Source organism: Oreochromis niloticus, linkage group LG2, assembly GCF_001858045.2.
Source record: "Oreochromis niloticus isolate F11D_XX linkage group LG2, O_niloticus_UMD_NMBU, whole genome shotgun sequence".
Lineage (NCBI taxonomy): Eukaryota > Metazoa > Chordata > Actinopteri > Cichliformes > Cichlidae > Oreochromis > Oreochromis niloticus.
In genome coordinates this window covers 31,838,112-31,852,806 of record NC_031966.2, presented here as the reverse complement: position 1 = coordinate 31,852,806, position 14,695 = coordinate 31,838,112, and the positions used below count along the sequence as shown (strand labels likewise).

The window sequence follows — 14,695 nt, the reverse complement described above, 5'->3', positions numbered from 1 at the left end:
GATGGTGGAGTCATCAACACAAATATTAGCCAAGAAAGAGGGAGAGAGGCCTGCGACTGCTCCTTTGTGACCATGATGACTGTTACATGCTTAGCTGTGGGAATGATCTTTGATTGTCGACCTCTCCTTCACAGTTGAACACCATCTGTCTGACTGATTGGACTTGTGGAGTCCGAATTCTTTGGGGATGGTTTTGTAACCTCTTCCAGCTGCATGAGCATCAACAGCAACTACGATCCACTCCCTCAAATGTGTTTTGTAAAGATCAGCCTTTGATAGATCCCTGTTGTTCCAGTCATGTTGTTGTTGTTGTTCCATTAAAAACACCAAAAACCCACCACCCACGCCCGATTTTCATCCAATGGATTGATAACATGTGTCTCCTAATTCTACCTTCAAATTATCCACTAAATCTAGAAATTCTTAAATTTTTGCCCCAACCAATGTAGGTGTAATTTAGAACATTTTTTTTCTCAATTTCATTAAAATCTTTTAATCTTCAAGGTCATTTTAATGCAGAAATGTAGAAAGACAAGTGCTCAATAACCACTGTAACGTGGGATGAGTAATAGAGAAATAATGCATTGATGCCACTGCTGTGGTTTTCAAAATGATTCAATTCGAAATCCCAGTTTAATGTGCCAGTCATGCACAAATGCAAAATACACGAAACTCATATAATGACAGAGAACCACATGAAACATGGTCACAAACTTTAAATACTGTTTACTTGGACGTGTTTGTTGACAGCAGCACTGGGACACTGAAGCATTGCTAAGAATATATAATTCTCTTAACAAACAATAATTTTGAGTGTTGATGTGGTTTTGTCAGCGTCACGAAGTTTAGAATTGAATAGAAGCAGGATGAAGTTCCAGCCCATACCACGTTTTATGTAAAACATATTGGGACATTCCAAAGTGTCTGGTGTAGGAACTCAGAAAGTCCTATAAAGTGAATATTATTTTTCTGCCCTTAACCTCCTAAGACCCGAACTCTTCCACGGCATGCATTTTTAATTTCTCTTTGATATTTGGTCACATTGGGGCCCGATGAATGTAAAAACAAAGAATTACCAGATTTTTTTTTTTTACCTTATTTTTGTTTTTAAGAAAAATAAGAGCCAAATATGAGGATATTCATTTCAAATTTTGATACAACAGTAGCAGTATCATGTCCTCGTAAGTGGATATCAGGCCCTTCTAGAGCAAAATTCAGTATTTTGGTCTAAATAACCCAAAATGTGATGTCCACACATGTGGATGCCAGGTCCTAGGAGGTTAATCTTTAAATATTTGCCTTAAAGTCCTTGTAAATGTGCCAATAGAGGATTTTATGCTTAAATTCTTTAATTCGGTTGTTCCAGGTATCCAGTGCAGCACCGTCTCCGTTTGACCTCAGGACTCAGCTATGTTGTTTAGTGACAACAGCCAGTTTTGTGAGATTAAAGAGATCTGTAATGTGAACAGATGTTAAAGATCTTTTTCTCAGATTCGGGCTACAGTAAATCACCACAAGACCCGCTTCTTGGAATCAGCTTCTCTATTTGTCGGCCGTAAAGTCGAGACATTTCACAAGTTGTCATTTTATGATCTGTGATATCAAATGCAAACCAAATGCAGCTTCTTCTGAGAAAAAGAAAACATTATGTTTATAATATCACATTTAAGCTTTTACAAGCTGTTATTGACAGAGAAGACAGGTTGTTTTTTTTCACCGTTTTCTACTTTATGTAACATGTTGTAATGTGTCAATTAGTGACTGCATCTCTACTGACCTGTAATGACTCAAACAAAAACCCTCAAACAACACAAGTGCTATAAAATGATATTTATTACTGCATACTAATATAAATGTGATTTCAGACATAAGGGGATATAAACATTTAACTTGATCGTTCAGGTCAAATCACCGACATGTCTCAGCTTGTTGATCCCACTTACAAAGGAAACTTACAAAGTTGTACAATCACTTAGACGCAGCTAAAAGCAGGCTCAAAATGGCAAGAAATAGATTTTAATGAGTCACATACTGCATGATCAGCTGACTTGATAGATGTCCAGGCGTTAAAATGATGAACATATTTCAGTGTGCTCCATTTCAGTCTTCCAAATGACGGCAAACACGTTGTCTGGATTCTCAGAATACGCACATTTCACGATTACTGAGAACAGTAAAACCGTTTCTAACCAAATCTTAGAAACACTGTACTGAAATTAGCACGCTACATAAAATGGGTTCATCCTGGGCTTTTCTTTATCACTGGACTGAGTTATTAATATTGGCACTGTCCCATTTTCTTAAAATGAACTGTAACGTGCAATTATTTCTCCCCAAGTGACAATGTTGTGAATACAGAATGAATGCGTTCCTTCTGATGGGGGAATTTTTATATTAGATTTATATGTAATTATTAAGTGCTGTATTCTCTTTACTTACAGCTACCTTTATCCTTCTCATTGTGAGATGACATTAGATTAGATTTGTCTTCAAAAAGCATTTCGTTTGTTTCTGTTGGCTGGCATATAAAACACAGACACAGGGTAATTAACATGTAATGCACTTGCACATACACAAATGCTGGCAGTGACATTGGTCAGTTACACAGGTGACTTTGTAGGTAGGCTCTACAAAGACTCACCACAGAAGTCTAGACAGACAAATTCATGCAGCTTGGCCCCTCCCCCCACTAGCAGCTGAACGCATCAACAGACTCAGCAAAGCATCTTAAAAAAGACTTATATCCTGTCTTTCTGAGGAAGTTTGAGAGGTCAGTAAAACTCCTGTTTCAGACGCATTAAGTATTACATAGTTATCACAAACATTAACCTGACTGGCATAAATGTTAGCATTAGCCATTTAACTGTTAGCAGCTAACCCACGTTAGCTGTCTGTTATTATTAAGCTAGCAGCTATGGCTAATAATGAAATAATAATGGTAATTTTGGAGATAGTCAGCAAATGTTATAGGTCCTGCCTGTTTGTAAAGTTAATGGACCGTTAATTTAACACAAAGGCACAATTATTTGTGTAAATATTTCTCACTGGCAGCCTACCTCTTCAACTCTGTTCAGCAACAAAAACGTGGGACTAAGTCAGCAGAAGCACAGAAAATGAACAGGGCTGTGGTTCAGTCCTTTGCATGAACCAGCATTGTTCTAATATTTTAAAAGAAGTATGCCTATTTTGTGGTGTTAAAAATTGCGTCGGGTGTCGAGTTTATTCCTGAGTGTCGGAATTCTAGTATAACCCTACTCAGGACATTACAGCCTAACCCTGCTTCGAGTGTCTGACCCAGGGAGACTAATTTACTGTTTAAAAAAATAGATAATAATGATAATAAGAAGAATATGTGTGCTCCTGGTCACACTCCTCGTTCGAAGCTGCAAGCTCTTCCACTGTAATTTCCCGTTTGGTCTCTGGGTCTGAGGACCCAGCTGTCATTCCTAGTAATGATCCTCAACATAAAAGCTGAGTCAGTCTGAAACAAAAGCCGATGGTTGCTCTCTGCACAAGTTACATACAGGTCCATGATGAAATCGCAGGTGGCGACGGGTGTTCAGATTGACCTTGGCAGCTGCCTCATTTAAGTCATGTCTGACCTCAGCTTTTTATGGGCTGTGTTGTGGAACTTTTTAACCTTCCCTTGTTATGTGGAGTTTTAGAATCATTCACTTACACACAGCTTATCCAGCAAATTTCTTTTTCCTTCCAAAAAGCTTTTACATGGCTCAAAAATGTATTACTTAAACAGCTCTCACAAAGCATATTCAGACTAATTTCCAGCCAAAGAAACATTACTGCTCTCCGATAGAGGTGAAATATTTGGCAATAACAACATGTGGACACCTCACGTCAGTAGGTAACACGAGCTCTTCGTGTGTTTTGTGTTGTTTTCTTAGAAAAATAGAAGCTACATTGTAAAATTACTAAGGGTCACAGTTTCCCTCTAGCTTTCCCCGTGAGGTAATAAAGCTTCAACAGGTAGTGTTTTTCAGTGCTTATTCATAGCTACACAAAATACTAAGGCTAAATATGATGGTAAGTTTGCACTCTATATGTAAATAATACTGTACATACATTTACATAGTGGTTTGAATAAACATTCTGTATAAATGCATTTTTAGTGTCACTGAGTTGTCCTCTAGAGAGGCCTCAGCATAGGAATATGAACGTGTTTATGTAGCATTGGTTTCATCAAAGCTTTTGCATTTACTATTGAAGCCTGAGGAGGCACACTTCCATTATTTCATCAGCATTTTGGGGTTGATCTTTGAGTCTTTCAGTCTGCGGCGAGTCCTGTAGAAGTGACTCCAGGTTCCCCTTCTGACTCTGATCTGAAGGCCAGTGTGTCGGCACTGAGACTGCTGTTTGTCCCTGATGGGAACACTGGTGTGTACAGGAGGAGGTGTGCAATTAGTGTGTCTGCATTTATGAAGAGCTTGTGTATTTCTGACTGGAACGGGAGCTGGAGCGGTCTAGTCCGTTACCGTGGCATGAGCCCTTCCAGCGTCCTCCTGAGCCTCGGTCATCCAGGTGAGATGTTCTGTAACACCAGCAACACAGGCAGGACTACGAAACAGCAACACACATATATAAAGTTTAGATTTTTGACAAATAGTTTTTCTAGTAAAGCCGCATTTGTAATTTTATTGCATACCTGGAAACAGTTTTTAAACTTTTGGCTGACAAAGTAGAGGGCAATCGGGTTAATGCAGGAGTTTATGGAGGCCATGTTGATTCCAATGTAATCCATCACTAACAGGAAACTGACAGATAAAAAGGCCAAGGTTTACATGCAAGACTACAGGAAGGTTCAGAATGGAGAACAATGCCACTGGCTATCTACGTGCCTACCTGAGCAGCTCACAGCGGTCGGGGTCATCCTCCTCATAGACTGTTTTCTTCAGAATACGGCTGAGATGAAGGGGCAGCCAGCAGAAAGCAAAAATCAACACCAGGCAGAACACCGTCTTTGCTACTTCCCTCCTCTGCAGCACATGCACACAAAGAAATCAGAGGAACAGTAACTCACCCAGCTCCTGATCTTATTATAATTCACAGGTTACTGTAATGTGTGATGTACAGAAAGAAAGTTTTGCTGTCAATGGTTAGCTGTATTTCACAAACTAGTGTCCACTGTGCCAGTGAATTTAGTCATTAGTTTGAGTGACCAGTACTCTCTGAGAAGAAGTGATTCTTATAAATTGTAGCAGACATCGCCATTGCATAAGCTCATCGGTGTAATGGTTCCCAGCATTGCTGTCATCTGCATCTCTACCTGCTTCATGTGGTCGTTGAGTGCGATGCGCATGCCTTTTTTGCGGCTGAGCATCTCACAGGACATGAGAGTGTAGAAGATTCCCGTGCAGACCAGAGGGAAACAGAAATAGAAGCCAAACAGCCACCAGTCCTTCGCTTCCTTGTAGAACTGGGGGGGAAAAACAAAGGTACTGGAAAAAATAGCATCTATTTTTCAAGATAATGTCATGTTAAAGCTCTAAGAGGCAGGTACAGTGCAACTTTGGTCTAAGTACATAAATCCATTTGTGTCTCATTTGAACTCTGCGTCATCAACATAATCACTGTTTCCCTGACCTGTTGTACGTCTTTGGTGCATTAGCTGCATCTTTGCTAATTTTTGCTAATATGGATAATGTTTGGATAATCGATATTGTTGCTGATATGTCAGCTTGAATATTTACTTTGTTAAACTTCTATGAAATTGCATGTATTATAATTTACAGTACTGTGCAAAAGTCTTGATCCACCCCTCATTTCTATTTTATTTTCCTAGGAAAAGTGGAAATAGGTGAAAACATACATGGAAATACAGCATAGAAGGAAAAATCTCAGTTTGTACAATTCCAACAACCTTGAAAGCCAAAACATGACAGAGCCTCCACGGTGTTTTACAGATGCTACAGACACTGTACATCTCACCTGAACTTTTCCATACATGCTAATGACAACTTTCTTTTTTCTTAAGGACATAATTTTCAGATACGGTTCCTCTGATATAGATAATTGTATACATCTTTCTTTTTTTTAGGCCTGCCACTTCTTTTGTACCAGGACATTTTTTTGGGAAACACATTGATGGTGCAGAATATTATTTTAATGCAAACATTATTTGGCTTTAAAGCTTTGTTGTGTTTTTCTTTTTTGATTCAGCTCAACAAATGCGAACAAATGATGTGGGGGGGTTTTTTTGTGACAGGCTGCAATTAACAAAGTGCCTAACGATACAATTTAAACTGGGTTCTTTGCCAAGTTGTCTGTTATGTGTAGACAACATTGGCTCATCCCTTGAATTATTCATAGATTAACGTTAAGCAGCTTAAAAAATGAAAAAACAAAGGAAAAAAAGATCCTCTAAAAATGTTAAGCATAAGGACCGGACTAAAAGTGCGTGACGATGCAGGCGATGTCCAAACAAAAGAAAAACTTTGAAAGACCTTCAGAAAGCCTGGAGGACTTTAAAAAAATCACAGAAACTCTGACTTCTTGGAAATAAACTATAAAGAAATGAGGAGTGGCTTATGGCGAATAAACAGTACTGTATACTTTGATTCATAGCAATAATCAGCTTAAATCTGACTATTGATCAAAGCTGACATTGTAGGTTTGTAAGATAATACAAATCCTGTCACCGATGACGACACATTAAAAGCCAGCTTCATGCTTTGTTTCCACTGAACTCTGTGGTTCCTTCCTCCAGACTTAAAAGAATCAAAATATCTTTGTGATTTTGATCCTGCTGCTTTATCAATGAACTGTTAAAAAGTAACTTTGACATGATTTGCCTGCAGTGTGTTGTATTGCATTTTTTTGCTTTCACTAATAAGTTACTGGCAGAGCGATAAAAGGAGCCTGATTAAAGAAACACTCTAATTGTATCATTGCTGTCCAGGCGCTTTGCTTTGAAGAGAACCATTCTGTTGACATTTGCACTCGAAAGTAACATCAGGTGCAAGCTGAATAAAATCCAAGGGGTTTATTCCCCCTCAGCCCAATCCTAATAGATCCAAATCAACACGCTGGATAACTTTGACCATGTGTTTGTGGGAAAGTTTAATAATCCCTATCAAACATTTTGAATTGATACATAACTCCTCTCTGCCAAACTGAAGTTGTTTAGATCATATTTCTAAGAAAGATGTAAGTATCCAGCTGTTTGGAGTTTTTCCATGTTGCTGGTATTCATATTTCCTCAGCTAAGGCGGAGGTTCAGACGGCAGACAGATTAAAGGAAAAATCTGAACCTTTGACCCGGCAGCATCAAACATTTGAATCCTGATGGGAGAGGTCACTTCCTCTCCCATCAGCTGCAGCAGTTTCACCTATCTGCAGAGGGGTCGCCGTGTGATTTGATGAGTTTGAAAATTATGTGAGTCACCAATGACGAGGCACACTGAAACTGTTCTAGAAGCACATGGTGGCCTAATTGAGGTACTGTGTGTTGTTTTTCTTCTTTAAACTGCTGCCCTGTCTGTAATTGTTGGCAGGATTTTTCAAAGACTAACAAACTTGATTTTATGAAAGTCAGTGCAAAAGGACAAAGGACAGCTATTTCAGTTTAGTGCAGATCCTGATCACTTCCTTTAAAAAAATACAAAACAGGACAGTGGATTTTCTTTCCCACTTTTGGTGTAGATCACTGATGCCAGACACTGTAAGTGGGACTAATGTGCAGCTGCAAGTTAATGACTATTGACATGAATTTCGAAGCCCACGGGAGGCTTTAATAAGTAAACAGTAGTTCTGTGAGGTATATCCACACTGTTTGAAGAAGGTACCGACATCATTTTAAGCTCTTTCTGCTATAAATTAAGTTCAGCCTGGAATCGAACTCTTGCCACATTCTTGCCAACAAACATTACACACGACTTCTCCGGGCAAACTGATGTTCTGTGATCAACACAAGGAGCTGCTGATGCATTTCTTCGATTTACATCAGCTTAGTTTTTCCATACTGAAGGCAAAATGCTTGAGACATGTTGTTGTTACTACACTTTCATATTTCTCAGGCTATTTATCATATGTTTTGCGAACTGATTGTATATAAATTAAAATGTTATGACACCCTTAGTTTAGCATATCTCAAATTTCTTCTGTTTATAGCAAAACAATAGTCACATTTAATTCAGTTTTATTCATATAGGACCAAATCGCAACAATAGTTGTCTCAAGGATCTTTATATTGTAAGATAAAGATCCTACAATAATACAGAGAAAACTATCCAACAATCACATGACCCCCTATGAGCAAGCACTTGGTGACAGTGGGATGGAAAAACTCCCTTTTAACAGGAAGACACCTCCAGCAGAACCAGGCTCGGGGAGCCATCTGCCGTTACTGGCTGGGGATGAGGGGAGGAAGAGCTTGTATGTTATTTATTGTGTTAAGTGTCCCGCATTTTAATCAGAATGTCATCATTGCCAGTTGTTAGTTAGTTGCCAGTGTTCTTAGAGAATGCTATCAAGCTGACATCCTAAATTAACATAGTGGACAACGTGATCATGTTGCAGAAATAAGAGTATAGGCCAAAATGTAGTTCTGTATTTATTGTAGAAGAGTTTAACAATATCTTGTTAATTTCTGTGCACAATGATGGAAATTAGGTTGCAAAGGACACCTTTTTGCAACAACATCTTATGACCTTAATACGTTTATATAAAAAGTACATGTGCAGTTTTTCTGCCTCATACTGGTGACCTCTACATTGTGATGCTGTAAAGTTTGACTTGACTGTGACAGTCTGGTGGTTACCTTCATAAAGCTTGTGGTCTGTACTGGATGCAACAGGCAAACCCTCAGCTTGGTGCCTCTGTATGGCATCTCCAACATGTCAAATGCGAGCGCCTCGGGAACTGCGAGCACCACAGCAAGCAGCCAGATCAGTGTCACCTCCACAGCTTTCCACAGTGGGATTCCCATCCCTTTCACTCTGCTCCATGACGTCACTGCATGGTAGCTATAAACAGAGACATCCATTAGCTGCTTTTAATACTAACACTTGTCAGTGTCCATGTATGTGTGTGGAGTAGTGGTGTACTCACCGGTCAATACTGAGTGCGCACAAGCTGAGGACGGTGATTCCCACCGATGCTTTCTGGATGAACGGCATCAGCTTACAGACGTACACGCCAAACGGCCAGTCCTCCGCTAACAGCTGCAGGAAAAAGAGACGGAGGGGAGACAGTTTTGTAAATGTAAGAAGTTCACCTGTGTAAACATGCGGGCAGACCTCTTTGAGGTCCATTTAGGGGTCCTTCCTTCCTCGTGTCTTCTTTCATTAATACAGCTTCTAATGCCAAAAGCAACAACAGCATGTTCCTCGTGACTGCCAAGTCCATCTCCCAGGGGTAATAAGTTCTGCTCAGGGTCAGGACAGCGTGTGTAACAACAAATTATGGCCACACATCTGAATATCAGAAGGGACTTTATATTTCTCAGCTGCTCACAGCAATCTGTACTGTTCGCTAATCTATCAGAGGTTGTAAAGCCTTCACACTATAAAGGTTTCTTCATTAAATCATGCTGTTGAAATACATCTTAATAGTCCCACGAAAAAAGTTTCATATATTGTTTTTTGGTTTAACAGCCTGTTGTAGGCTGGGATTGTTTGGCTACACTAAAACCTCTGACCAGTGGATAGTGCAAGTGAATAAAGACATTTCTATGAAAATCATAGCATAACACTTTACATCTGCCTTTTTATGGGTTTGACAATCCCTTGAAGTTTTAGGTAGATAAGGCTGCAACATCAAATCTTGCAAAGCAATAAATAAACCTGATTTGCAAAGAGATACTTTAAAAGTTTTAGGCTATGTAAATTCCCTTAGCTTGAAGTCACACTAAATGAGATGCATCCTCAGCTTTGGTAAACTGAATCAATATTAAGTTTTTACATATTGTGTAAGTTGGCTAAATTGATTAATGAAGACTTTGTCATGCAAAACTTTCACTTGTATTAACAGTGAATTGAATTTTATTCAAAGATATAACTGAATTAGAGACCTGAGAGACAGAGATCACATAAAAGTCACAACCTCCAAAATGAAGCCAGACCAAAAAAAAACAAAAAAAACAATAGAAAAATAAAAATGCAGTTCCTTCCTTGGCCACTTGAGGATGTCTCCCATTGCGAGCCAATCACCACAGACGACCAAGTTATTGTTAGGGGAGGTACATTAACTTAAAGTTGTAAACTATTAAAGTATAGGTAATTTTAATTGTAATTAAATTAAGGCTTTAGTTAGTTTATGCATAATTCTCCACACACGTGTCCACCTGGATTGACAGGTGGGTGTCATTTCATCTCCAGCATGTGGTTGGAGTCATTGTTTGATTAATTTTGCCGATAAGTTCATTTTGTTTTAAGTCTCTTTTTAGCTAGCCAAAATTAGCATCCCATTTATTATCACAGTGAATTATAGCTGTGCCTTGCATGTCCATCTTTTGTGTACAGTCTATGTTCAACAATGAAAAGAATCATAAAGACACATAGAATAAATCTGGTTACCTTGTACACATTGATGGGGATGGCGATGACAATATATAACAGGTCTCCCAGTGCCAAGCTGCCAATGAGTACATTGGGTCCATTCCTCATACATTTGTTCTTATATATGATCCTGAGCAGTGTTGAGTTGCCGATGATTCCCACGACAAAGATCAGACAGGATATGATGGTGTTCACATATTTGAAGGCTTGCTTGATCTCTGTGGGGTTTATGCACATGGGGGGGTGCGAGCTCCGTGGTCGGCCTGGCTGCGAGGGTGGAAGAACAACTGATGCGTTGTTGTTGGCGGGTTCTAGAGCTTCAAGCCCACTTTGGGAGTCACGGACAAACCTGGAGGCTGCAGCCTCCGCAACCATCAGAAGACACAGCAGTGTGATGGCCCTCATCTTCACAGAAGCCTCACCCAAAGGTGCACAGAGGTAAGAAAACACACACTTAAGGCACACACACGCATCCACCCACTGGGCCTTGCTCCAGAGCTGGAAACGTCCGAGTCCAAGTTGTCCTGCAGAGAAAATAGTTCAACCATCAAAACAGAAAACTTGCTGCATGTGTGAAATGAAGACACAAGCCTTCCAGGATGCATGCTGAGGTGAAAACCAGCAACGATAGTGAGTTCACCACTTTGGACTAAAGTATTTCTAACAAATGTTAGGTTCTCAGGGCGCATAAAAAGATATTTATGGTTTGAAAAGGATGAATTCTTATGACGTTTGATTCATCTAGAACGCCAAAAGCATGTCTGTGTTTTTGTTTACCCTATAAAATGTGTACTTGTTGCTAATCCTGTGATTTTTCATCACGGGGTTCACATTTACGGTTCTGTGCAAAATAATTAAAAAAATAACTACTGAATGGATTGTTAAAAAGTTTACTACATGTAATCATGCCCCTCTGAGCATGACCAACATCACCAGGTGCAAATTTAAATTTCTCCTGTGCTTTGGTTTATGATGAAAAAAAATAAAGGAAAAAATTTTGAGGAAATTAAAAATAAAAAAGAAATCTGTTTAACAATCTCAGCGAGCCCTGCGGTATGTTCATGGATTAACTAAGAGCAAAATCATCCCCACACCAATGAGCCAGCTTATTGTGGCTTGAGCCTGATGTCGAAAGTACGCCTTCTAAGTAATTATAACACAAAGCAAACATGTTAAGCATAATCCTGAGTAAACAATTTGCTCTTGAATCAACAGGCGTCTCAATATATTTAACTGAGTACATGTACAAGTATAATAAACACATCATCACAGCAGCGTTTTTGTGCGATGAAAAATAAGCTGTAAAATAAAGGCTGGTGAACAAAAACCGAGCAGGAGGGTTGAAATATTGATGAAAACAGTGTTTGTGTGTGTCCCGTGCGCTCTGACATAGATTCTTTCTTTCACTCATAGAGGACTCTAGCTTGGCTTTCAGCCCTCTCAAGAACCATGCCCCCCCCCCACACACACACACACCCTCAGAATGGCCTGGAGCATGGAGGGATAAATGGGCTGATTGACGAATACAACCGCGTCTATAGAGACACGCTATTGGGGTGAAGACGTACACACACGCTCACACACCACGCCCACACACTCACACACACATGGGTACAATCTTCATCTTGGCGCAGATGTGCAAACCTCTTGACATGATGGTTTGGAAAGGCAACAATTTGTGGACACACAGGGTTACTTTTAAATAATCATGTCAGAATACACTTGCATTTGGAAAATTTTATGCAGATGCACTAAAAGAAGCAACATACGCTTGAGCGCATGCACACACACACACTCGCTCAAAGACAACTGCTATTCATAAATGCATTTGACTGAAAAACACTAGTTGGTTCTGTTCTCACACACAAAGACAGAAAATCACATGGGTCAACTCACACACATATCACAAGAAATCAGTTTTGAAAAATGTGGCCATCGTCCAAACGTATGTCTCGGTCATGTGAATGATGCCTTTGTGTTGTGTAACATGGCAGCTCATTAGGCTATGTTAGAGCAGAATTGTCTGATTTAATTGGAAACCTGAGTTTTAACTGGCCCGATCCTCTTAATCTAATAGATTTGGCTTTAGAGACCATCTCCGACCTTTAGCTCTGCTGGCTCCACATCTGAAGAGGTTGAGAGAGAGGGAGGGGGACAGTTGGCAACCAGCTGAGCAGCAGTGGAAGGGATACTGTGGTGGTCAGATAATGTATGCCTGTGCGTGGGGGCTGAAGGTGGGAGTGCAGAAGTGTTGAAAACTGTGTTTTTAAAAAACAATGAAATGCAGGAAGACACAAGAGGCCAGGACAGGAGAAAACTGACAACTTGATCTACCGTACAGTTTGGAAGGACAATAAAATAGGGAGGAATGCACAGGAAAGGGAGAGCCAGAACAAAAGAGGGGGGTATCTGAGCTACAATGAAGGAGAGGGCAGAAGTCATGAGAGTGACCTCAAAGTAAGAGATGGCAGGAAGATTTTAGGAGGCATTTATCCTCAGCATAAAGTTCCAGGATGTCCATGATGTGAGGAAATTACATCAAACTGTCTTCATTTTCTTGTGATCTTCACATTCGGAATTATCCGAGCAGCACACAATAAATGCGCTTTTATGTGACTGTTGAAAGCAACATGTGGTTTTCATCCCAAGCTGTGGAAAGGAGGTGGCTTCATTTTATCATTAATTTTATAGCGCGGGCCAGATAATTAGTTGGCAATAAAAGTGCAATAATCAGATAAAGCTTCGAATGCCTTTATGACTGAAATGATTCCCTGCGGCAGAATACAGCCGCTGAAAGTTATGCAGTTTTTAAAAAAGTGAGAACAAAGTGCGCATAAACCTGAAAACTGTATTTTTAGACAAAGAACTTGGGAGCTTGTATATCAGAGTAAACAAATCCCGCATAAGTAAAGTTTATGGGAATGTTTGTTGAACTTCGTCCTGCTGTCACTGCTGTTTGGAAGCGCAATGTCTACAATCAAGTCACATCATCACAGTGTCGTTTTACATGGATGTGAGGGGATAAAAAACGATGCTTCCAAATGTTTCCAACTCCACCAAACCTGAATTTAGATAATAGTTAAACAGCCTCCTTTAAAAAAAAAAAAAAATCACTATTAAAGTGTTAAATGTTTCTATGACAGTGCCCTGCAGGATCTCGAGGGTGAAAAGATCCGATAAATCCTGTCTGCATCTAGCAAGAAGCAACAGCTGTTTAAAGCTTTACTCTTTTGATGGTGTTGTGATGCATTCATGCCACACATTTTAAAGACAAAGCCTGCACGCTTGCGGGTTCTGGAAGCGACAAAGGTCGCAGCCTGAGATGAGTTGATGATGCGGTGCACAAGCCGCTCGTTTTCAGCTCTGCGGCTGTACGAAAACTACACGATGATGCAGGAGCATCAGAGGACAGGCTGAAAGTAGGTTAAAGCATTCACCAAGTCCGGCACAAAGGACTGAATGGGGTTCAAAGCAGTAAATATAAAACTCTATGACATGGCAACAAAACATATTTGGCATGCAAAGTGATCATTCTAACAACAAAAACCTGGAGAATGCAGTCGCAGACGCACAAGAGCAGTTAATAAATACACAAAACTGCAGATAGATAGATGGGAGTCTAGTATATAACAAAAAATTGTGATCGCCTCTCCATATTTAAATTGAATCAAATGTTAATTATGAAATTAATACCAGCTTCACTCGACTTACCGGACCGCGCTGTTATGATGTGTTCAAACTCAACGTTTTAGATCAATATTCCTCTGATTGGCCCGATGCTGTTTTTGTGAGTTCCAGGCGTTCAGAGTTCACGCCGTGCTTAGCAGTGCGTAAAACCTCCCCTCCCTGCTCCGCCTGCGCTCTGAGCAGCCTCCCAACAAGTCGGGGGGTTTTAATACCCAAGCCGGGAGGTTGCGAAAGCAGCCAATCAGACACAGCCATCCTTTTCATTGTGTTGTCAGGATGAATGCAGGAAGACTTTTTAAATATATCTTTTCAATACTGCAGATAAAAAGCGTATCGGATTGTTCCAGCTGATAACGCACAAGTAATAAATGTGTAATATATGACCTTTCCTTTGCTGTTTGCTTGTTTTATGGGAATCTTTTTTGCCTTCAGCCGTTCTCCACTGATGAGCCTCTTCAGAATAATCGACTCCATCTCCAGGGGAAAACTGAGGTGGG

At 40.0% G+C, this 14,695-nt stretch overlaps 1 protein-coding gene across 1 annotated transcript; it reads right to left on the bottom strand.

Moving 5' to 3' along the window:
• Positions 1-1,815: 1,815 nt before the first annotated feature.
• LOC100690331 (endothelin receptor type B) lies at positions 1,816-14,373 on the bottom strand. Its single transcript, XM_013264443.3, has 9 exons — positions 14,223-14,373; positions 10,530-11,035; positions 9,064-9,176; positions 8,774-8,978; positions 5,282-5,431; positions 4,858-4,991; positions 4,661-4,769; positions 4,491-4,572; positions 1,816-4,389 (listed from the first exon to the last, which is right to left on the bottom strand). Exons 2-9 carry the CDS (start codon positions 10,914-10,916, stop codon positions 4,283-4,285), a joined length of 1,287 nt encoding a protein of 428 aa, XP_013119897.1. The 5' UTR covers positions 10,917-11,035; positions 14,223-14,373; the 3' UTR covers positions 1,816-4,282.
• Between the last annotated feature and the right edge of the window lie 322 nt (positions 14,374-14,695).